Here is a 24,533-nt window from a genome sequence, read left to right as displayed (position 1 = left end):
TTATTTTTTGAATTATTTCCCTTTATTTAATTTCAAAGTAATTTTTTGTCCGGATCACAACTATAAATCTACAGAAGAGATTTACTTGAAACTTGAAATATAAACAGATGGTTAGTAGGAGAAGTGCAGTGACTAAGAACCATAACTCTATCTACCTTAGTTTTTTAAATATCTGCCTTTATTTAATTTTAAAGTATTTTTTTGTCCTTAGCATAGCTCTAAATCTACTGAAAGGATTTACTTTAAACTAAAAATATAAACAGATGGCAACTAGGAGAAGTGCATTGAACATGAACGATATCTCCCTTTATTTTTATTTTTTTTATTTTATTTTTTTTATATTTTATTAATTAATACTTTTAAATTATATTTAATTTAATTTCATAGTAAATATTTTAGCTATTCAATTTTTAATATCTCCCTTTATTTAATTTTACAATAATATTTTAATTGTACACTGAAATATTCACTGTAAAATGAATAGATGAGTTTAAGGAAATATAACGTGATCAAGAACAGAAACTGTTTATAGTCTTCTTCTTTAATTGCCTCCCTTTCTTTCATTTCCATATATTTTATTATCTACAACATAATTCCAACACTATATAACTGATTGATCCTTTAAATCTTAATAGATGACACAGGTGCCATGTTTTACAAATATTATTCTACTCTCTTTTTTAAAACAAATTTTGTTATACAAGCAAACACATGTCGGCGGGGATTTGGCACTACTGTGACAAGCTCTTGTTAAATATTTAGAACGCATAGTTATAAAGCGCTTTAATAGGTATCCGGTCTTTCGTTCCCCCGGACAATCGTTCTTACGCTTATTTTGACAAAGAACTTATCCGTTCTAACGTTATTTTGACAACCCGGACAATCGTTCTAACATTATTCTTTCAGTCCGAATATTCGTTCCAACATAATTCTCACATCCCGAACATTCGCTTCTACATATTTTTTACATCCGGACATTGGTTCCTACAATTAAAGGCAATACCTTTACTGTGCAAACAATATATACATGTATATATAGTAAAAGGCAATTTCTTCCAATTCAATTCAAACATGGAGTTTCTAAAGAACGAACGCGGTCAGCCTGTGTTATGCTTCGAGGGTCACTCGTACGCCAAGAAACACACGTCCAAGTCTACAAAGCAGTGACCATGCAATTAAAGTCTCCCCATTTTCCGCAAGGTTTGGCATATAACATACATCAGTGTTTGTCGATATATTCGAATATTTTTTAACTTTATCACGAAATATTTTTAAAACTGAATATTAATATGATAAAATAGGAATAAAAGCACACTATTTTAATAATGACACATTAAAAATACCCGTTACAAATTTATAAGAGTGCCATATTTATTTGCATAAAATGTGATTATAAGGACCAGGATAGCAATTAAGTAAGAACCAATGTCCGGGTAGTCAAAATTATGTAGGAACTATTGTCCGGATTGTCAAAATAACGAACGAACGATTGTCCGTGTTGTCAAAACAACGTAGGAACGAACATCCATCTGTGTCAAAATTAACGTAGGAACGAATGTCGGTCATTCACTTTATACTTATGATTAACTGTTGTTATTTAATATTTGACGGCACAGTATCTGATCACAACGAGATAATTGGTCTGTGCCTAAATAGTGGCAATAAAACCATTGATCAATCAATGATAAAGCACCGCGATAAAAATGCTTAATCAAAGAGTATCAAACTGTGTGCAAACATTGAATAAATAAAACAAGAACATTAATTAAGAACATTTATTTAATGCATAAATACTTGAAATGGGAATTATATATTACTGCTAATTCTGAGAATGTCATCTTGTATTGATACTATTATTACGTCGCCGAATGTTTTAAAGAGTAAATGTTTGAAATCAGATACGGCGTTGCGTGGCACTATGAGTATTTAATACACGTTCAACCTCGTTCTGGAATTCAGCGAGTCACGTGACTTCGCCCTCTTATCAATTTTGGCGAATTGCGAAATGAGCTTATTATCATTGAAAACTAGTTCAGCCGCGAACTTGATTGAAAAAAATCAATCAATTAATTAATTAATTAATCAAATCGACGTTGTAAAGCAATAATCAGGGCCTTGTATACAGCGACATCTTCTATGTTAGTAGAATCGAGCTCGTTGTGTAGTGATTTACGTACATTGACGTTTAAAGTCAAGACAAATTTCGATGCGGAGGCTGGTTTAAAGAATGTGAAGATTTTAGCCGAACATAACCCATCCGTATACCCCTTTAAATTAACAGAACAGAATGGTTATATTTATATTTCATAAAAAAAATTGTTTTCAATAGACACGAAATAGGGATTTAATTTTAAAGGAAATAACAAACATTCTATTTGCATAACTAGTTTTATTTGCATGGGTAAACTAATATGCCGACAGTAGATATCATTTGCCGGTAACACTTGAATTATTGCAGCCATACTAAATAGCCACTGAATGACGAAAACCCACTACCCCAGATACCATCATCTGCAGTGAAATGATTTCGAACCCCGACTTCATCACCAGCATTCATCTTTATGACAGCCGTCTGACTGCCTTGATCGTGTCTCCCACTGTCACCATGGCAGTAAATGTTATTGATCGCGTTTCCGTTATGAACTATTTCAGCTTCAACCAACCCATTTGGGAAACACAAAATGACCGACGAGAAGACGTAAATGCCGAATTGTGGAGCAATGAAGACACCGTAATTTTGATGGTACCCGCCTCCTTCATTTGTAAGAACCTGCTCGAAGATGATGTTCTGCTTAATGCCAATATGCTCTTGATTAGCTAATTTGATTGCAGAAAATGCTACAGTCCCTTCTGCAACAAATCGTCTGTGTTTGGATTGAAGTACTAAAACAAAAGTATACTAGCACCAAACATCTCTTGTAGAAATGCTGGAGGATTTTAATCAGTCCACATTCACTAAAATTATTTTTTTAATTTTCATATGTCATTAATAGTCTGATGCTAAGAGACCCAGCATATTTAAACAAAAGCTATGTACATTTACACAGAAACTATTAATTTCAACTTATTTTAAATGAACATTCGCAATTATTTATTGAAAAGTGATAGTAGATGTCGAATAGAAATATCAAAACGTTACCAGCAGCTGACCGATCTTCAATTTCAACTGCAGCAGAGTAACTGTCATCTTTACCACTCCGGTTGTGTGATACGTTATTGTCGTTCTCGGGCGTGGCGATTTTTCTGTCCGATAGTATTATGCCCACAACAAGGGAGGCGAACTCCTTGTCAGACAGAGTCTTGGCGGTAGTGTCAGACAGTAGCTTGTCGGTTTCAAGTGCGATGTTCTTTACAATATCAAGCGCATATTGTCTTCTGTGACATAATGCAATTTTTCGTTCAAGCGATGCGACTCTTTTGTCGGACAGTAACTTGTATTTTTCTAAGTCGGCGATTCTTTTTTGTGACAACTTATTTTCCGTTTCAAGAACAACTTGTTTGTCTTCGAGCACTGAAAATCTGACAAGCAGTGATTGAAAATCCTCATCTTTTACGGCTTCAATGTGTATAAAAACAAGTAACAACCAACATGCCGAAACTGACATAATGGTCTTCATTTTGGAAATGAACACGTTCTTCGAGAATGCCAATGTTTTACCTCTAGTACATTTCAGTAACAGGCAGATAGCATATCTGTTTATTTTGACCCAATTTTTACACGAAGTCGTGTGTTCATAGTTGTTCACTTGTTTCTGTATCGTTATGCGCTTAACCACATCGATAACGTATCTAAGAGCATACTTTAGTGCAGCAGTTTATACATGTTAAACACTATCTTTCCATTTTAAATGCCATGTTGTCAGATGATAGCATTTAAAACGACTTTTCTGGATATGGTACAGGGCTGATGGCTTGGTCAAGTGCACAAGCAACGCTTATACCCGTTCATAAGCAGTCGTGCGTAGTGCATAGTTACTTACAAGTGCTATTTAAAAGCGTTTACCAGCAATCTAAACGGCGCACGTGTTCTCTGCGACTACTTGTAACTTACACAGGCACAACATAGCCATGCAACAATACACGGGCCCCACGGATTGTGGTCAATCGTAGCTATGGCTGCTCTATTACAATCCCTATTACCAATGGTGACACTGTATTACCAAAAAAGGCAACCACTTCGAGTGGTACATTTCTGTGTCATCTGTGCGTTTACGAGCAATGCCGGAATTCCTGATATCATGTTTTCGGACAAGATTAAAAACATTTGGCGTCGCACGCTTTATGTCGAACTTCATAAAACACAGCCGGTTATTCTGAGAACACAACGTACTTGACAGCAACACTATTTTATCTTTGTTGAGGATATGTTTAACAAGAAATATCTTTATAAATTGTATACGCCGTTGATGTTCGTTGGTATTGGTTAGATTATCAATTATTTCAATGATCTTATTTCAAAGATCGCGAATGTGTATCTTGAAATACGCAGTTCTTTGCAGCAGTGCACCTACACCACATATGGAGTGTTGCACCAGTGTGCGTGACTTATTTCTCAGTATAATATACTTATGATAATGTATCTATGCATAAATATTATGTGAAAATGAAATAAAAACGTAGAACTGTAACCGGGCAAACGCGAATCATGTAAAAATGTTTCAAATATGTATAGACCTAGTTTAGTGGTTTGTCGTACACAGCTTTTTGAATCGAGTATTTATATGATCATGAATATTCGCGGTCATTCTAAATATATTGGTCAATGACTGTATAAGTGTTATCATATCAATCAAAAATGGCTTTTACAATGTATTTGTAAACAGCACATCAACAATCTAATAAATAATTGACATGTATGCATGACATTTATTGTACACGAGATTATCTTCCCCGAAGAGAATTCTGGTGCAAGAATAATTATTGTTTCGCCTTAGTAAAATAGAAAGCGATAAAATGAAGATGTAATTGTAAAGAGAAGCTGACAACACGGTGACCTGGATACCGTGCGAGATGGAAAGTTATTAAAAGAGCGGCAGGATCACGTGACTCTGTGGGGTTCACAATTAAACGTTAATGGATGTAAACACACCGGTAAGTCATGATTTTTTTCAAATAACTTCTTAATACAATTTTTCTTAAGAATGTCAACAAGTGCATAAAAGACAGATTTTATTCTGCTAAGGGAAATGTGAAATACATCAGAAATACTTTATTTAATAATACTGTGTTTTTGTTAAAAATCCATTGTGTACTGCACGATAATACTTCATGCCACGTGAAATTCTGTCACCGATTTCAGACGTATTCAATGATTTATTCGTATACCTTAAGATATCGGGAAAAAACTGCGAAAAAAGAGCCTTTTATGCACTTAAGAGTTTTGCAAATGAATTTCAATAACTTGAGATATTTGAAAAAATAAAGTTCTTAACGGTGTGTTTACATTCTGCCCAGCCTGTGTGTAAACCCCTTAAAACCTCGTTGATTCTGCACCCTGATAAAGCAATATAATGGAGATCACAATTAAAAATGCCCGAACGACGGCTTGTGTAAAGCTGAAAAATTAAACATTTATGATGCTTAAATGTGAAGTATAAAATGAATATAAAATACTTTAAAAAAGATATGTATAATTATATTGGACATTTATACATTTAGTATAACATAAACTAGTGCGCATACTGCAATATGTTAGTTATTGTTAAACGTTAAGTATTAACGCGTTGATGCTGACAAATAAAGGGTCATATACAAACTATTTTGATTTCGTTCGTTGAGTGTGAAACTATTGTATCCACTAAGCTTTCTTGTGAGAGATAAAATAGCTTTACGCTGAGAACTCGTTAAAATCGTTGCAAAAAGCAAAGATGCATCCATATGATTTCCAAATTTGCCCATGCAGGATAAGAATTTTGCTCTGCGCTTAACTATTCAAAATACATGTTAATGTAATTTTTTTATCATTTTGTAGATTGCACGTTTTGTATTTTGCGCAGTTTTGATATTGTTCACTTATACGAAAAATCCATTTTTTCATTAGGGCCTACTAGCGGGATTTGTTTTCTCAATATTTCATAAGACACTTAAAAAGGTCGATAGGTCTAAACCTGGGTTCGACAGCTAATCGAACAACGTACTGAACGACTGATATAACAATTCTTAAGCGGTGTATAAAATGCTGCATGCATGGATGCAATAAAATCAAGAACCTGCGGTGTGTATCGCCATGATATATTAGTGTGTAATGATTTAAAAGTATACAGTGGTATATATTGTGCAGATATGACATGTGAAGTTGTTTATATTGAGCTTATGTAGAACTAAATAAGAAATAAGTTTTCATAGCAAGTTATTAGTCTGATTTTTTTGCGTTATAATATAGACACAAAAGCGACCTTATATCAGTCGATGTTCCAGTTTAAAGACTTTCTTGATATTTAACGAACATCAAGAAAGTCTTGAAACTGGAAAATCGACTGAGATAAGAAATATTGAAAAAAAAATCGTGTTAGTACGCCCGAATGAATAAATTCATGCAAACATTCAATTGTTTCTGTTTTAGATTGCTTGATATATATGAACAGGCTAATCTGAGACGACACTTTACGCACATATAAGTTAACGGGACTCTAAACTTAGAATGATTTAAGTAACAATGTATTAAACAACAACAAAAAGCAAAAAAAAACACGCGTGTTTCAAGAACTGTTTAAGACTTCGAGCAAAACTGAAGTAAGTAACGTTTTGATGGCCCAGCATTCCGAATATATGTGACGTATATCAGTAGTTGGCATCATTTTGTAATTTAATAGAATAACAGCTATAATAGAGGCTTATATTATAAGTATTATATTCGTAGAAAATATTAATCGAACTTTATTTCTCAGTACTTGGTTGAGGCAGTTCTATGCCACAATGCTACTGGTATTTTTCAAAGTTCAGGAATAAATACATATTACAAGCATCATAGTTCTTTTCAATTAATACATATTTAAACAGTTGATTGAAATGCCCTGCTAGGTATTGCGTGATGAATAAAAAACCAGTTTAATTATGGGATTACAAATATAATTTACTTCCTATAGCCATTCAACAATGGAAGGGCTGTCTTGACTTGAGACTTGACTTGACTTGCAGATTAAATTTATAAATATAATCCCGTTTGGAAAGGCAAACATAAACTTCGGGAAATTCAAAGTTTCCAAAAAGGTTAGAGTTATTCAACAAACCGTGATCAGATCATTCCGTAGTCGACGAACCATTGTTGAATAAAGATAGATTATCTAATTCAGGGTAAGCCAACATGGTCCTTTGAAATACTTTATAGACACGTTTTATCTTAAAATGTTCTAGAAACCATGTCAAATTAAAACAAGCAGATTGGTTGTAAAAAAATGTGGTATAAAATAAATTCCCCTTGAGTAGCGGAAAATCATTTACTAATGATGTATTTATCAAGTATCAACGATATAAATGTGTCCCATTTATAAGACTTAAATGGCAATACCATGTTCGGCTTAGATATGTTTTACGCAATTACTTTGTTGAATATTTATGAAATCCGGATTGTCAGGTTTAAGGCGCCTTGACCATTGTTTACTTAATCAACCAACTACTTTTGCCGCGTGTTTCTATGTGCTAGCCGTAGCTTAAATGGTAAACGTGTATGCATTTATGTTTGAGATATGGCCGCATTAACTTTAATGTAAAGTACATTTGGTGCTAGGTGTTTGTTTTTCATGAAGTAAAATATAATGATTTGTTCATTTACGCATGTTTCTTTTAGTTGATCAACTATACCCTATGCATTTTTAGTATGCCACTTAAATAGTTTACTACAATATAAAGGACCAGGACACTTTAAACAAAAGCTTTTTATTTTGCTACATACAACTGTCCATTGGATCTGCAACATTTTTGTAATTCTTCGTAGCGTTGTGTATACTGAAAACAATATGAACATGAATCTTTTTGACAATGATTTAATTATTGAAATATATAATAAAACATGTTGATACCAAGTTTATTTATCAGAGTTCTGTATACAAAGTGACATTTTAATATTGAATGTCTACACACGATTTTTGATTGTATCCATCCATCCATCAACCCATCGTCAAACATTTAGGCTTAAATACTGACAATGATTATAAACATTGCACCGAATAAAACTACATACGGAGTCCGCTCTTTAAGTGCAACACACTATAACCAACGCAATAACGAAAGGCAGGATATGAAACTCGACAATTTCCAATTGATTATGAATCTTCAAAGTGAACAACGACACACGAGAATTTACCATTTGATTTTCGCATTATCGCATGTGATAGGCAATATTCAATTGCGCCTTAACCGAATTCCTGTATTGCAACATATGCAAGTAAGATTTTGTGTAAACAGTGTCATTGATAATGTTGTGTTTATTGATAACCTTGAATCGATTGTGTATATACACCACTGCACTGAAAACAATTGAAACATTAGCAAGTCATATCGCATTTTTGTAAGAATCGCCCTGAAAAAGTTTTTGTTAATTTATAAACTATGGTAATTCAAACATATAGAAAGCGCGATGTGAGTAATGTTGTGTTTTGACCATTTGATGACTCGACAAACAAAAGAACATTTCGCAATCAATTTACTTGTTGAACATTTATAGATATTTATGTCAGTGTGAATATATCACAGGGTTTCATAACCAAATACACTTAGTTAACATCTTTAGATTAATAACTTCTTACAAAATATTAATTACTTTAATACTCGTTGTGTTCAATTCTAGATATTGCTTTTACGATCATATAATGAAAATAATTAACTTAGCAACATCTGTCGATTTTTATAATTAGTTTCATCCCTTAAATGCCTATACCTATGAGGTCATAACACATCGCAAAGGTCGCACGTTTTCCTGCACTGCAGTAGGGAAACCTGGTATCCAGGTACGGTATCCGGCGCGCAAAATCCCAGAGCCTTCCAGTAGCTGCACTGGAAATCGCTATCCTCTATGTCTACACAGGCACCTGAACCAGAGCCGATTACACCAATGGATAAGGCGGTCCCCATGTTGACGGTAATGTCAACGTTGCCGATCGTTGAAGTTTCTGCAGTGTGTTATGATTTAAACTGATTTTCTGACGTATAGGAACAAGTATTACTTCAAAGATCGACATTATTATGGGAATGAACAAAAAACAAGAAAAACATATATTATATTTAAAATAAATATACAAACAAATATTTACTCAATCCTGAATCAACAATCGTTCCCCTATATATGTTGAAACATGTAAATGTGCATGATGCTTACAGCCAGAAGTATCGTCAACTATGTTCTAACATCATAGGACAAAACTATGTCGTAAGTTGTCATCGGCTCAAGCATTTAAATTGCAAATATATCAAGGGCAACTTATGAACACAATATAGGTATATGGTGATTGTTGAAATCCGCTAAGTAACAACGTTACTAATTAATCTGGTGAAAGATGTCAATTGTTAAGTATGAACACCATGGATGTTGCAATTGAGCATACGCTTAGTATAAACATTAAGAATGTATCCGACGTTTTGATGCAGCATATCCGAGTGGCACGACCTGGAAGCACATCAGCGATGTTTAAAAAACAAACAATTATCATGATCGCAAATATTTCATGTGTTCACATATTAATATTATAAACACTGAATTTAAGGTATTGAAGTAAAATCAAGTCTGATTACCATGGTGAGTGGTAGTGGCAAACGTCCGTTGTGGCGTAGTTATGGTTGGTGTGTGTGTCGTGGTCGGTGTGTGTGTCGTGGTCGGTGTGTGTGTCGTGGTTGGGGTGTGTGTCGTGGTTGGTTTATGTGTCGTGGTCGGGAGATATGTCGTGGTCGGGAGACATGTCGTGGTCGGGATATGTGTCGTGGTCGGGAGATGTGTCGTGGTCGGGAGATGTGTCGTGGTCGGAATATGTGTCGTGGTCGGGAGATGTGTCGTGGTCGTGTGATGTGTCGTAGTCGGGTGATGTGTCGTGGTCGGGTGATGTGTCGTGGTCGGGTGATGTTTCGTGGCTGGGCGATGTGTCGTAGTCGGGCGATGTGTCGTGGCCGGGAGATGTGTCGTGGTGGGGAGATGTGTCGTGGCCGGGAGAATGGTCGTGGTCGGGCGATGTGTCGTGTTGGGGCTTTGTGTCGACGCAGGTAGGTAGTCTTCTGCAAAATAAATCAATGAAAATAACCTAAATGACTGTTTGTAAATGTTTACTTATAGTCAGATAATACAAATAATAGTACTACTACTACTTCTACTACTACTACTACTCCTTCTCCTCCTCCTCCTACTACTACTACTGCTACTACTACTACTACTACTTCTACTACTACTACTACTACTACTACTTCTACTACTACTACTACTACTACTACTACTACTACTACTACTACTACTACTACTACTACTACTACTACTACTACTACTACTACTACTACTACTACTACTACTACTACTACTACTACTACTACTACTACTACTACTACTACTACTACTACTACTACTACTACTACCGTACTACTTCTACTACTACTACTTCTACTACTACTACTACTACTACTACTACTACTACTACTACTACTACTACTACTACTACTACTACTACTACTACTTCTACTACTACTACTACTACTACTACTACTACTACTACTTCTACTACTACTACTACTACTACTACTACTACTACTACTACTACTACTACTACTACTACTACTACTACTACTACTATAATAGTTATACGAATACAAAGAATTATAAATTAAAGATTGCGGTGGCGTTGTCAATATGGTGTCCGCCTATCGACTGGGAGGTCATTGGCTTGATTCCCACTGTGTGAGCGTTCTTTAGGTATCCCCATACACACCAAGTACTGGTTTTAGTCCCAGAACTGAAGAGCTTGTCAAATAAGCCTTAGGCTTTCTATCGAATCGACCGAAAACCAAAAAGGTTTAAAATTAACTATTAAAGTAAATAATAATACAAACACTATTTATAATTATATAAACAATTATAATAATAATATAAACAATTATAATTAAACAAATCTATTGGCTAAAAGACATTGAGAGCAAAACGCGGTTATTTGCTTAGGGATATTACACATTTGTTTAATTGTTAAGGTTTTAAGCGCTTCAATACATATTCTTTTTCGGCGTAAGCTGAATAAGCCAGCTTTTCACCCTGACTTGACCTTTGTAAGTGTCCAATAATACTCAAATAAAATTTCCCGCGGCTAGGTACGAATGAATACACTTCATTTATTCCATTGGCTGATTTGAGTATAACACCAGATCATTGGAAACATATCCGCGTCTTTGTAACACTGTTTTACTGCATGAAACAATTTTATCTCTAATGAAAAGGCCCAATAGATAGAACAGTTTTACAATCAATTTTCGACATAAATACAGTTTGTGCGTTCACCTTTTATTTTCAGAGAATTACCAGCGCAAAAGCGTTTAACTAAAGGCTATGTTGTCATATTTAGTACTTACTTGCATTGCATTTCAACCCGCGAGGTTTCGGGTCAATACGCGGTCATTTTGTGAAAGTCAGAGTTTATATACAGTTCATCACCGTAGTTCGCAAAAGGGGTTGCGATCATTGTGTCTTACTGACAATAACGTAGTGACTGTAATGCATTGTATTCCAATCCGCAAGGTATCAAGGTCAGTTTGCGGTCAGTTGCAGAAATATTTATATAAACGCCGTCTCGTAAACTTTGTGCACTTGAAGTCTGTTTTGATCAGAAAGATACTAAATAAAGATATTCGGCGATATTATTGTGGTATGTCAATCATCGATTTTTAATATGGTTTCAAAATTTGCATGATAAGGACCAATTTTGATAAAATTAATTAGAAATATTTATCCATTTAGACCAGTTTATTAAGCATGACCACAATAATTCGCTATACTATAATTATGCAATTAAATAAGATTCGAGTATTGCAGGCTGACCTATATGCACTCGTTTATTTTCATGTTTCTTGTGTTTTTCTATTCTGTAAATATAGATATCTGAGTAATAATATCACATAAAGCAAAATAAGCCACGAAATCTGGCGCAACACCCCGTTATTGATTTGCTTATGATGTAGCTAACAACTGCGCAGAAAAAAGGCATCCGCTACTTTTTATCTCATAGAGATAACTTTTGATCGTTCATAAACATCGACCACAATCAACGCCGTATATCTTTTTTAAAGATATTTCTTGTTATTTAATGTTTTCAATCATAATGTTTACCATGGTTTTTCACCCGTGCCATTTTCTCGTTCATGTTTGTTATTGGGTTAATAAATCAAGATTTCTGCGTCTTTGTGTGGTAAAATAAATGCGCAGTAGATTTCAAACGTTTTTAGTTAGGGTTGCTTCTGATCCTAACAAAAAAACGTCAACCTTACGATCCCTATTGAACCGAACATTAAATTGTACTAATTTACTTTGGAAGTACGCTTAATAAACACAATTTAAGAATAATACAAGTTAACATTCATTTTTTACTATGGCATAGTTAGCATTTTTAGCATTGAGGATGTTATTTAAATGGAATGCAATTCATCTTAATTTCTTTTTTTATTATTTTCTATTACGAAATCTTTCAAGACAAATATAAATTAAAATCAAATTGAAATTTTCAAAAAAATAGTCCCTGATCAAGTTCTTGTGAAATATTTTTGTGTATTATTCCTCCAATAATTTGATTTTTTCATCATGTAGCATTCAATTAATACTTTAGTATACACAGCGACCCAATTACTTACGGCACAATGACATTTCGCAGCCCGTTGACTGACAGCACTGCTTGCATTCTAGGACGCCTTCTTCGTGATGTGGCGGTGCCCTCTTGCCAATAAGCTGGTTTTCACGACTCTGGAAACATAATATACACCATTGACGACTTATTTTAAACGATTTCATGTGTTCAAACATGTTAATAATCTAAATATCGTTTAGGAATTATCTATTGTGAAATCGTAAATATCAACAAACAAAACTCCGTTGTATGAAAACCGCTGTCTTTCGATTTAATATTCTAATCTTTTTCACACGGTTATGATTTTTCAGCAAAAAATTCAATTTTACATATTAGTTCTATGATGAAAATAATCATTTGCACCAAACTGACCGAAAGATAGTGTGTGTAAATGTATATATTAACGACAAATTACAATATTTGATTGTTTCAATTACTAATTTAATTCAGTGATCTGTTTTATTTCGCATCACACTTGTAAGATCGCATGTCACTATCTATTCGATCGATTCATATTCTTGGAATAATTAACTTGCTTAGTATTTTGGATTTATATCTATTTTACACGGACGATCGTAGAATCCTTAAGCCTATAGCAAAACTCTTTATCCGGGTTTTGGGACTAACCAGTACTTGTTGTTATTTTAAAGACCATTAGAACGCTTATTGATTAACACAATGATGTCAAGGTCGGATATCACACGCTGTACTTTATAAATTTTACAGAAATTTTATTAGAAATATGCCAATATAATGTTGTTTTTTTGTTTATAAACTGTGAAAGTAAAGTATTTTTTGACGGTCTGAGAAAATACAATGCCTGTTGCTTTATTTTGAAACCAGGTATTTTGGTTGAAGGATTCACTTTTATAATATAATCTTGTTTAAGTTGTTCCTGATTAATTTGCAAATATATATATTAACAGAATGGGACATGAACATAGCCCAAGTGGACCAAATAAGCGTATAGTGTTTACAAATTTGATTACAAATTGTTCATGATTATATAAAGTTATTATATGTGTCATTGCAAACAAATAACTATCGATAAAACATTTATAATTCAATATATGTAATTACGTCAAATTAATATGAAGCTAATTTCGTATATTGTTGTTGACATAAATAAGGTCTACATGTGAAAACTGGTTATAATAATTATTCTTTGAACTAACCTATACTGCTTTTAATACTAGTGTATATAACAGTATGTAGATGCTTGAGAATAATACCCCAATATTTTATAGCAATACAATAGTGTTCGTATATTAAGCTTACACTTAGCAGTACAAAAATACATGTCAATTAAAGCTCATTCATGTAACACTAACCTTAGCTTTAGCCATTGCTTGCTACCTATACGAAACGAAAATATAGACAGGCCAAAGGCTCTTGTGATAGTACATTATTGCATTACAATAATATGAATCTATCAGTTTAATATTAGTTTAATTTGTCTAATAAGTTGCATGAATTACAGATCCGTTGCATTTTGCTGTGTGCTTCATTAATCATGTTTGTCAAGGACAAACGGAGGTAACGCAAGTATTAGCTAGATTTACAATTTCATAACAGTGATTTATCTCCCCTGGTATACGAAATTGGATTCGGCCGTATAAGAAGTGAATTGTATGTTAATGCGCGTAGGGGATGCGGTTGAAGTTACGTTCTTAACGTAAGCACCCAATCATCCCTCGGAATAATTTTAATATTAATAAATTTGATACCTGTTAAAAAAGATTGTATAATCATGATCATAGATTATAAACAAAACACGTGTTTGTGTTCACATTTGTTTCAGAGAATTAGTGAACGTATTGATTTATTTTTACAAAACTATTATACATAAATTAACCGTTTTGGTTTTGTTTGTTTATTAAATAGAAGAAATATTCTAACAGCTGACATGAGATACATTTTTTAAGAAATATTTCAAGAAGAACATGATGAATGGTTTGCATGTATAATGTCACATCAAACTCTTGAATGGTGCAGGCAATATTGTTGCATTGTTGTAAATATCTTCCAGCACATTTTGTGATTATGAATTTTTATAGTTCATAAACTGTTACGTAAAAGCTTATTTTCTGATTGGCTAATCTATCAATGACATTCCTTTGTCATTTAATAGTGTTGTAATATTGCTTGTAGTTTATTTGTTAATCTTGCTATTACTTTTTCCCGTTTTTTTTTCCTTGTTGATAGGTATGTGGTAGTCCAGGGTGTCCCCTTCTACACCGTACATCATAAGTAATTTACGATTTAGGACAGAAAACTGTACAAAAGAGTATGCTGTGGTTAAACACATTAAAAAAAGTATGATACACATGGAACTTAAGAACATATGTAAACACTTTTTTTTAAATTAAACAAATAGATCCACAGTCAATTAGTGTTTTGCAACTTGAAGGAATACGTCCGCCAATAAATAAAATATGTTGTTACTTGCGCTTGCGATTAAGCCAAAATAAGAACCCAATGATATTGTTATCAAAAAGCTTGATATTATTATCAAAAAGCTGATATGATGTTATAATAGGACAACATGATACTTTCGTTAACGCCAGAGACGTTTGAATCCAGCCAAATCCGTGTGGCTCAGGGCTGAGAAGACACGACACCCTTGACGAGACGGGGAGTTACAAATCAAGACATTTATCTGTTATAAACGTATTTAAATTGTCGTTGTTTTAAATATATTTATTTCATAAATATATTTATTCTGAATGATATTAAACAGGCTTGGAAGTAAATTATTTTTAAAGGAAACATTGCTCTCATTGTTCAATGATTGGACACAGTAGATTTTAACAGTAAATAGGATTAATAGCATTATTTTGTAGTATTTGATTAGTTTTCAGTATGTAGAGACTGCGTAGAAAGTTGAACTCTTTTTACTAACACTTTTATACGTTAATTGACTTGTCACGCATGAGTTTATTCACTCACCCGCATCCGTGTGCATGAATGTCTATTTCAAACGTCATTTCTTGCATATGAGTCATGCTGTTAACATGTATATTTATTATGTGAAATCGTAAATATAAAATATTTAGGTAAAAATGCATTTTATACATCTTTTCTATTGATGTCTCTCGGTTGTATGATTGTATTTATTTTTTATAATAGTTGTATTTGTGTATTAATTTTGTTTGTCTTTTACCGTCGGCACACATTATTTAAAATATAATTGAAAGTTCTATGTATTATAAGAAATGTCATTCATGGCATATGATTCATGATGTTAACATGTATATTTATGATATTTCATCGTAAATATAATTTATTTAGAAACTTCATCGTGTTGGTCAAAAGAACCATAAACGCCCATTCAGCAACATATCAATGAGCCTAGTTAATATTGAAGGGTTCCAAAACATTACTACTAATGGTTTTCAATAGTAAGTGAACATCCTGAGCAAATCCCGAAAAGAACTTTTCACATTTTGAAACTAACAACATTTGGATGCGGACGTTTTGTTTCTAAATTTCGTTCAGGCACTAAAGGTTTTACGTCGTTGCAGATGCATAATTAACCGTTCGAATCATATAACCTTTCGGGAGTCTAGTGAACAGCCCAATAAAGGTGAGATCCCTATACTTATGAGCAGAATTTGTTATATGAATAAATCAATATGAGACACGTATTCGTATTTCCTCGAATGAAACATGTCGATAGATGCATCACAACATCTGACTAGTTCAGCTGTTACAACCGCTGTACTAAAAATCCGGAGGATTGCGGGCTTGACCCGCGTCCCGGCAACACGTCTGGTGTTTGGTCATGCAAATCTTTCTATGGCTATTCTCCCCGTACCATTGAATCAAGTAAGGCAGTTGTCATTTGATGACACGCGTATATACACTAAGTACTGGTTAACCAGCTAGCCCAGAAACATTGTGTGTTGGTTTTCTTATCTCCTTGATGTGACTGAAATACTCAATTGACACAAAACAAACATCAGCAACATGCTTGTTTCCGAAGTACGTGAAGAAACGTGTGCTTGTTGCATTGCCAGTTCAAAATTAAATCTACGGCAAGCACTTTTTTACCTGTGTGTTTTAGTACACAAGTGGGCATATCATGATAAAATGCTGGAAAGTTGTTGGTCTTTGTCAGTGACTCTTAATAAAGACCAAGTTCACATATGTTATTTAAAGTGTTATTTTTGAATATACGTAGTAGACATAGATATATGGAGCTGTTGCGCGCACAATTAGCACGAGTGTCCTACAAAAGGATTTGTAGAGCGCTGTATTGCAAATCTTAACATTCTAGTTAAAATCCCCGGTCTAGTCACATTAATTGTGTGGTTTGTCATGAAATCCGTCATGCTCCCATTGTACGCATCTGCCTCAACGAGGACAGATACTGGTATACGTATGTGAAGTGCATGTTAACCCAGCTGGCCAACGAAACAGTGCGAATTGGTTTACTGACCGAACGATGAAAAAAACGAACTAAACAAACTAACAAACACAAAATAATACACTGGAGCGCTATTTCTTATTAAATATACTCTGTGTTTCTTTTGTTACGTGTTTCATAATATTTTTTAAAGCATGTTTAAAGTCAATACAGATTTTGCAAATTTGACCAAATTTTGGAGTGTTGGTCTGGATAATTTCTTACACACAGCAATGTACAGCCAACACAGTAACTATAATGCTGACCCTTAACTGTTTATGGCATGTTATGGTGACATTATATTATGAGTTTTAGTTGTTCGCGTTAGCGGGCAACTTTTCTTAACTATTCTAGGAACGATAACCACCGCATGTGCCTGTTTATACTTCACCACTGGTACACTGCAGACAGCAGACAGCAAGTGTGTGTATGTAATCAATAGTGTTTAACAGCTTGTGCGACGACATTGGCCATTCTAGTGTTTAACAGCTTGTGCGACGACATTGGCCAATTTATCATTGAAATCTGTACATATTGGCTGCTTTCATTGAAAAAGGGGCTTAATGAATGTCAAATAAGATTTGCCTGTGCACACTGATTAGCCTGTGCAATGCGCACTAGCTAATCAAGGACGACACTCTCTGATTGTATGGTGCTTTTCGTTGAAAGAGAGTCTCTGGTACAGGGATGACACTTAATGTATATGCCTTCAACCCTGTTTTCCCAAAAATGAAGCTTAAATTATATTTTTTTTATTAATGATTTGAAAAAAATATAAAAGTGATAATAACTTCATAGTAACCTCGCTGACAAGGCAACTAAACAAAATCACGTTTAAATTAATTAAACAACCTATGAGTTCTAAATCGTTTTCTTGTGGCATTTTTAGTAAACATCTTAAAGGGACATTTTCACAGTTTTTCATTAAATGCTTAATATTGATAAATCGAAACAGTTGATCTTAAAAGCTCTATTTAAAAAAATTAAAATTAAAGAAACAAAAAAAGTTACCCTCAACTGGGCTCGAACCACTGACCCCTGGAATAAAAGTCTTTCGTTTAGACCACTCGGCCATCCTTGCTCATACAATGAGAGATGTATTTTATACTTTATATGTCTAAGCAATAATCGAAGCATGAAAAATATAGCGACAACAACAGAACTATCAAAATTATTAAATCGTTTAATTTTGTCAATTTACCAAAACGGGAAAAGGTCCCTTTTAATTTCTTCAGACTTACAAATTGAATAAGTTCAATACACTATCAGATCTTACATCATGAATAACTAACAGGTTTATTGGTTGCCTGTAAGCCCGGGGCCAGTACATTTAAGCCCAGGAAACTCAATTTCAAAAGTTGGTTACAGTTGGGCTAAAAAGCAGGGCAATTTTTCAAAGCTTGAACAATTCAATCAAATTAAACATAGAATACAAATTGGCGACTGTGGATCAATAAGGTCTAGGAAATGATTCAATTCCGGCTAACAACAAGACATGATGCATTAACAGTATGTCATGTCGGCAAAATTGTTGCTGAATAATTAAAAAAAATAGATTAAGTATTAGATACACATAAAACGACATATACATGATTCTAGGCCTGTTATTCTTTAGCAAGGCAACCAAAATTCTGAAGACGGTTGCCGGTGCAGCAACCAATTGCGAAAAAAGAGACATATTGTTGTAATTTTGTCCAAGTTATCTCTATAACATAAATATGAGGATAAACAGTGCACACAAATCTCGGCCTGTGCTTTAAGACACACTCTTTATAAATGTGAATGGGTTGTGTTCATTTCAAACTTGCGATATAAAAATCTATTACATAATTTTGAAACTGAGTTGCTTCTAAGATTATGCAATAGCGAACAACTTCAGTGCCTTCAGCGATTTGATTGTGTATACAAACGATCATCTTTGGCCAACTGACGTATACAGATACACTTTCAAAAACGATTTTGCATTTTTGTACATTAAATTTCCTCAATTAATTATCAAACATATTTAGTAAATTAAAATAAATATCGAAAAATTTAATCCGACCTATCTCATTTAATTTTTTTAGAAACAGGTTGGTTGACATATTGCATATTACTTAGTTGAAGCTACATACATCGGGTCTGTTACAATGCTTTATCGAGATTTATCATGATTTATTATTAATTTATAATAAATTAAAACAGTTATAATATTCTGAAGAAGGCAATTTTTTTTTAAATAAAAATGTACACATTTTATAAAGATTTAACGTAATCCCCCCCCCCCGATTCAATATATCGATTTTACATCACTATACTAATGACACAATTTTGATATTAAAAATAATGGACGTTTAATAATTTTTAATGTATTTATATGTTTTATCAACTAAATCGTTTTCACGTCATTTACGAGCATAACGATTATACAACAAACGTGTACATACAGCCATTGTTTCAAACACAACAATCGCTATAGGAGCTAATCGACCTTTGATAAAGTACGTAAAATACGCTGGGAATGGTACGAATATGATACCCTCATTGCGTTTAACAGTTGCGCCGATGGGGCGCTGTGATCATCACCTGACATATCACGTCATCTGCGTATTCCGCCCTTTTTGCAGAGAAAAACAAGCTTTCTTTAAGAATCACCTTCTCCCATTCCGCCACCGCTGTATATGTATTTTTCATATTGCTCTTTACGTTTGATTTTAAATGTGTGCCTTAAACGTGTCGAAATGTTTTTTATAAGGGCTTTAACAAAAATGTACACAATTACGTTATTTTTAAATAAATGCCCAGTTAACTCAGATTGGTTTTTAGTACTTTCTTCATCATTCCAGTTAAATCCCCGTGTCTTAAAAGCTAACTAGTGATTCATAAAACTCTGTAGTTGTGTTTTTTTACTTTTGTTTATTGTTGTAAATCGTCTTAGACGAAACGTTGTCACGAATTGCATGTAACAAACCTTACGACTGCATAAATACATACTTAATTGTTTCAATATTTAAATTTAACACACATACGCATGTAATCGATTGTTTATTTTCCCGTAATAACATATTAAGCTATTTTCTCATTCGCTCCAGTTGGTGCATTGCGCACACCAATAGACACCACTTATTGCGTTTCTTTGATTTATGAATTATATCTTACGTAACAATGCACTGTTTTGATTATATCAGTTAGCACTTTCCACATTTGTTAAGTAATGGTGAAAAGCGGACAAGAACCCACTTTCACAAACATTAATGATATTTCTTATGTTAATTCAATGAAATAATTAAAGATAAACGATTATTTCTCTGTATCCATGTGTGAGAAAGGCTTAAACCTTTTATTTGCTTGCTGAAAATTTGACATTTTAACATGTATGCCTGATAAATAACGGCGCGTTAGAATATTAATCAAAACGTTTGATTCCTTATAGAGATGAGTCATGGAGGACTTGTTTGTTTACTTTGAGACAACAGAACAGCAGAAGCGATTCAATTTCAAGAACGTCGCTTTATTCAAAATACATAATCCCGTTGTTCTTTGCAATGAAGTTTAACTATTGATCCCTTGATTTATGTTCTTTGTTTAAGATGTTTATAGAAAATCTGGATTTAACTGTATTAACAAATTACAATATAACGCTCTGTTGTGAAATCTTTTAAGCAACAAGCGAATTACTTGAAACTTCTATTTCATCAAATTAATCGTTTATAAATAGTTTCTGTTATTAAGATCTGCTGGATATAAAACACAAGTTTAACGAAATTGCAATAAAGGTTATGTTCTAATCTCCTTTATTAGTTATTGTTTCGCCGAGGGAAAACAAATACGCCCTTTAATCTTTTTAAACTTTTAATGTTTTTAATATAACGTTTTATGCAATGACCTAAACACAATCATTTTATCTGATGTTTTACGTCATGTGATCACGTCATAGATAACAAAAACACAAACAAAACTATGGAGTGTTAAGAGGAATTCAAAATGTCAAAATTAACATAAAGCACAAAAATATATTCATATAAATAAATATGTGTTTGTCCACAGCAATATATTAACATGTTTTGATAAAGAATATTTCGGCATGATAATTGCTGATAGATAGACATACCGATCAATCATTATTAATGGCTATGCCATATGAACATTTAAGAAAGGGGCGTGTTACAATTACATTGCGTATATATATAACTTAGTCCTTTTGCACAACCTCATACTTCAAATTGCAGTCATCTAGAAAACATTTATGCAGTATCTCTACCATTGAAATGGAGGTGCTGCAAGTAAGTTTATTATTATTACAGTTAGAAAAGCGAATAATAATATGGATTATGTTAGAGCGAAAAAATAATCAATGTAGTTTAAAACACATGTATAATTGTTATATGTGCAAAAATATAAGTATTTGTAATTTTTATCACGTTTAAAACAAAATTAAAACTTGAATGATATTAATAAAATTGATGACAACAACAAAAGCACAGCATTCGTTATAGCAAAGAAGTTCATGAAAGAATTTAACACATTAAAGTAAATTATGTCATCATCGGAATTTTAATCTTAAATTGTAAACCAATATTTATTCCGCATTACATAAAATATGTAAAAATTCACTAAAACAAACAAAATTAAATATAAATGAGATACTTTTAAAGCTTTTAGATTAAAACGCATATCGTGTTTTCTCAGTGAAGTGAAACAAGATTTTCTCTGTTTAATGCAAAACAATATTACGATATTATACCAAAGGCACATACTTTTGGCTGTTTACTTAATGCTATTTATTTATTGAGTAATTATTTATACGTTTTATATCCGTTCTATTCATTCGCTGATGCGAAGCAAAATTCGGAAAAAAAAATAAACTTTGCAGCGCCTTGTTGGATTCAGAGGAATAGGCCATGTATTTCAAACTTAGTTTTTAAGGGCAGATACTGTTCCTTAAATGACTAAGACTGTAAGTGTTTTAGCAAATTTGATTCGAGCAGAAATACTATATAGATCAACCTTTTAACATTGGTATCTTAGACAATAGGTTTTAATAACAACGGGGCACGTTCGCAAAAGTGGCACAGCGGAAAAAGAAAATAACATAAATGAGTCTCTCCGTAGGAAAACCATTTTAAAAAGAATTAAATGTGAAGTTGTCCTTATATCTCATATCAATTATTAGCATTTGTGAGCATTATCGATACTATACCTATTTATTGCTAGCTTTGCTCACTTCGTTTTGATGATTTTCTATTATAAATTTGACAAGACATCCACATTCTGATAAAATAACCATTTTCAGAAAAAGATTCCTTAGCTACTCCAGTGAGAAATGCTATTAAAAATCATTTATTTAACTCCGATTATGTTCAATAGTTTATCACCTGGTATTTTAAACAAATATTGCAACGACTTCTGGTAGATAGATTTTCGGGATAAACATGTTGTTAGTTAAAAAAACGAATTCTTCATTACAAGAACTTCAGACTACAATCTAGACGAGTCTAGAATGATGTTCTTTTCTCAATTTTTCTCTAAGACAATTCCTTTATTTCAATAATATGCTTAGACTGAGATTTCCGGAATGCATACATGTCGCTTTGTGAGGGTATGTTCATAAATAATTTACATAATATCAAGTGGCTATTTCTTTAAACAATATTAATTAGTTCTATATCAACCCAAAATGCGTATTCGTGATAATTTGTAATTATTTAAGTCTTCTGTTTACGATTATATCGATGTTTTATTAATGATAAATATTATGCATATATGTATATCAGTTTCTTTGACAGGGCTGTAAAACAGACAATTTATCACAATATTTTTTGCTAATAAACTGCGTTCTTTAGGATGATAAATGGTTCCTTTCCTTTCTAAACAACAATGTTAATTGCATCGTACTGAAATTTCGCAATCGACAATTAATCATTTACCATAAAAGCGCATAACATTAAATAATGAAGAAAAATCTATAATCCTTTAGCATAAGTTTTCGCAATAAATCAATTCAGGCGTACAAAGTAAAAGTCGAATACATTCATCTAACAACATTTTTTTATAAAGAACAAATATAACGTGTTGTATAAGCATATGTAGTTATTCGGTAGGGGCCATTCCCTGGGTTGCCAAAAGCTTCCGCCACACCAGTAATTTTGTTGTTAATTTATGCACTTTGATCCGTGCGAAGTTATTCTAAAATAATGAGTATATCATTAGTAATACTAATGATAAATTAATGAATTTTGATAAACGGATAAACTAAATACATGTATCTACTGAACTTAGAAACTATTAAGGCAGATTATACCGCTTACGTCAATGTATACGGATATAGGGATAGTATTCGAATATCACGTACGATCAGTCTTATTCTGTGTGCATCCATTTACATCAATAAGTAGAACGATCTGGAAAATTCACTTTAAAGTCCTGAATTCCGCAGTCTTTTCAACTGAAATCTGATTAAATAATACGCGTCAGTACTACATTTTATCGTGTCTTAAATCAATATAATAAGTTGATCTAGTAAATATTAAACCATTTACTTAATTGAATTGATCTTCTCTTTTATTTGATATTTTTTATTCGAAGTGGTAAATAATTATAACAACTGTGTTCTGTCTGGTTAATTAAGGATTTATAGATTTCAGCATCATTTAAAAACCTCTATTACATTTCATTGTCATCCTTATCTGAATGCTTTATTTTATATTTTTAAATGGAGTATGTATAGTCATTGATTATATCGGTAATTAATAACTTGTCATAAAAAGATTATCGGATAGTCACGATTTTTTTTTCTGATAATGTTATTGGAGTTTGATTATTCCTAATTTTACAAATGTCAAACGAATAAAAATTCCCCTAGTAAGAAATAATAAATAAAACTTGTATTTGCTCGTGAACAATTAGCATGATTAGGATCAGCATTGATATTGATGACGAGGTGCAACCCTTTGTCACATCGAATTTTTGCGTGAACAAAAGACACTTCAAGTGGTATTTATTATTCAAATGTCTATCAATATAGTTTGTCTTTCTCATAAATTAGAGCCTTATAAACACTGTCATAGTCAGCTTGTCTTTTATACTAAATGTGATGGCATTTTATATGTGCATGCTTGTAATATATATCACTTTGGACGGTTTCCACTTTACATCACGCCCGCACTTTCGTATATTTTAGTTGTGGTGTAACTCATCAAATAAAAAAAAACATAATAAAAGCAAAAGTGTAAAACGAGTCAAAAGTATTAACCATTGTACAAGTAATTCGTCATTAAATGTGAAGAAACTATTGGATTCTTTAAGTTTACCATACGTTTTGTACAATCCATCTTCTGTTAAATCTCGAA

The 24,533-nt window shown here is 32.9% G+C and overlaps 1 protein-coding gene across 1 annotated transcript; it reads right to left on the bottom strand.

The window, feature by feature from the left end:
* Positions 1 to 2,369: 2,369 nt before the first annotated feature.
* LOC127855619 (uncharacterized) lies at positions 2,370 to 3,691 on the bottom strand. The gene is made up of 2 exons (XM_052391367.1): positions 3,140 to 3,691; positions 2,370 to 2,883 (listed from the first exon to the last, which is right to left on the bottom strand). The coding sequence occupies exons 1-2, from the start codon at positions 3,615 to 3,617 to the stop codon at positions 2,450 to 2,452; spliced, it is 912 nt and encodes a 303-aa protein (XP_052247327.1). The 5' UTR covers positions 3,618 to 3,691; the 3' UTR covers positions 2,370 to 2,449.
* Between the last annotated feature and the right edge of the window lie 20,842 nt (positions 3,692 to 24,533).

The sequence above is a fragment of the Dreissena polymorpha genome, chromosome 13 (genome assembly GCF_020536995.1).
Source record: "Dreissena polymorpha isolate Duluth1 chromosome 13, UMN_Dpol_1.0, whole genome shotgun sequence".
Taxonomy (NCBI): domain Eukaryota; kingdom Metazoa; phylum Mollusca; class Bivalvia; order Myida; family Dreissenidae; genus Dreissena; species Dreissena polymorpha.
The sequence above is the reverse complement of the archived record's forward strand: the minus strand, read 5'-3'. Positions and strand labels throughout refer to the sequence as shown.

Coding starts and splice junctions, on each gene's coding strand:
- LOC127855619 (XM_052391367.1), bottom strand. CDS start 3,617: ATGAAGACCATTATGTCAGTTTCGGCATGTTGGTTGTTACTTGTTTTT. Junction 2,884..3,139: donor TGAAGATCGGTCAGCTGCTG/GTAACGTTTTGA, acceptor CTTTTGTTTTAG/TACTTCAATCCAAACACAGA.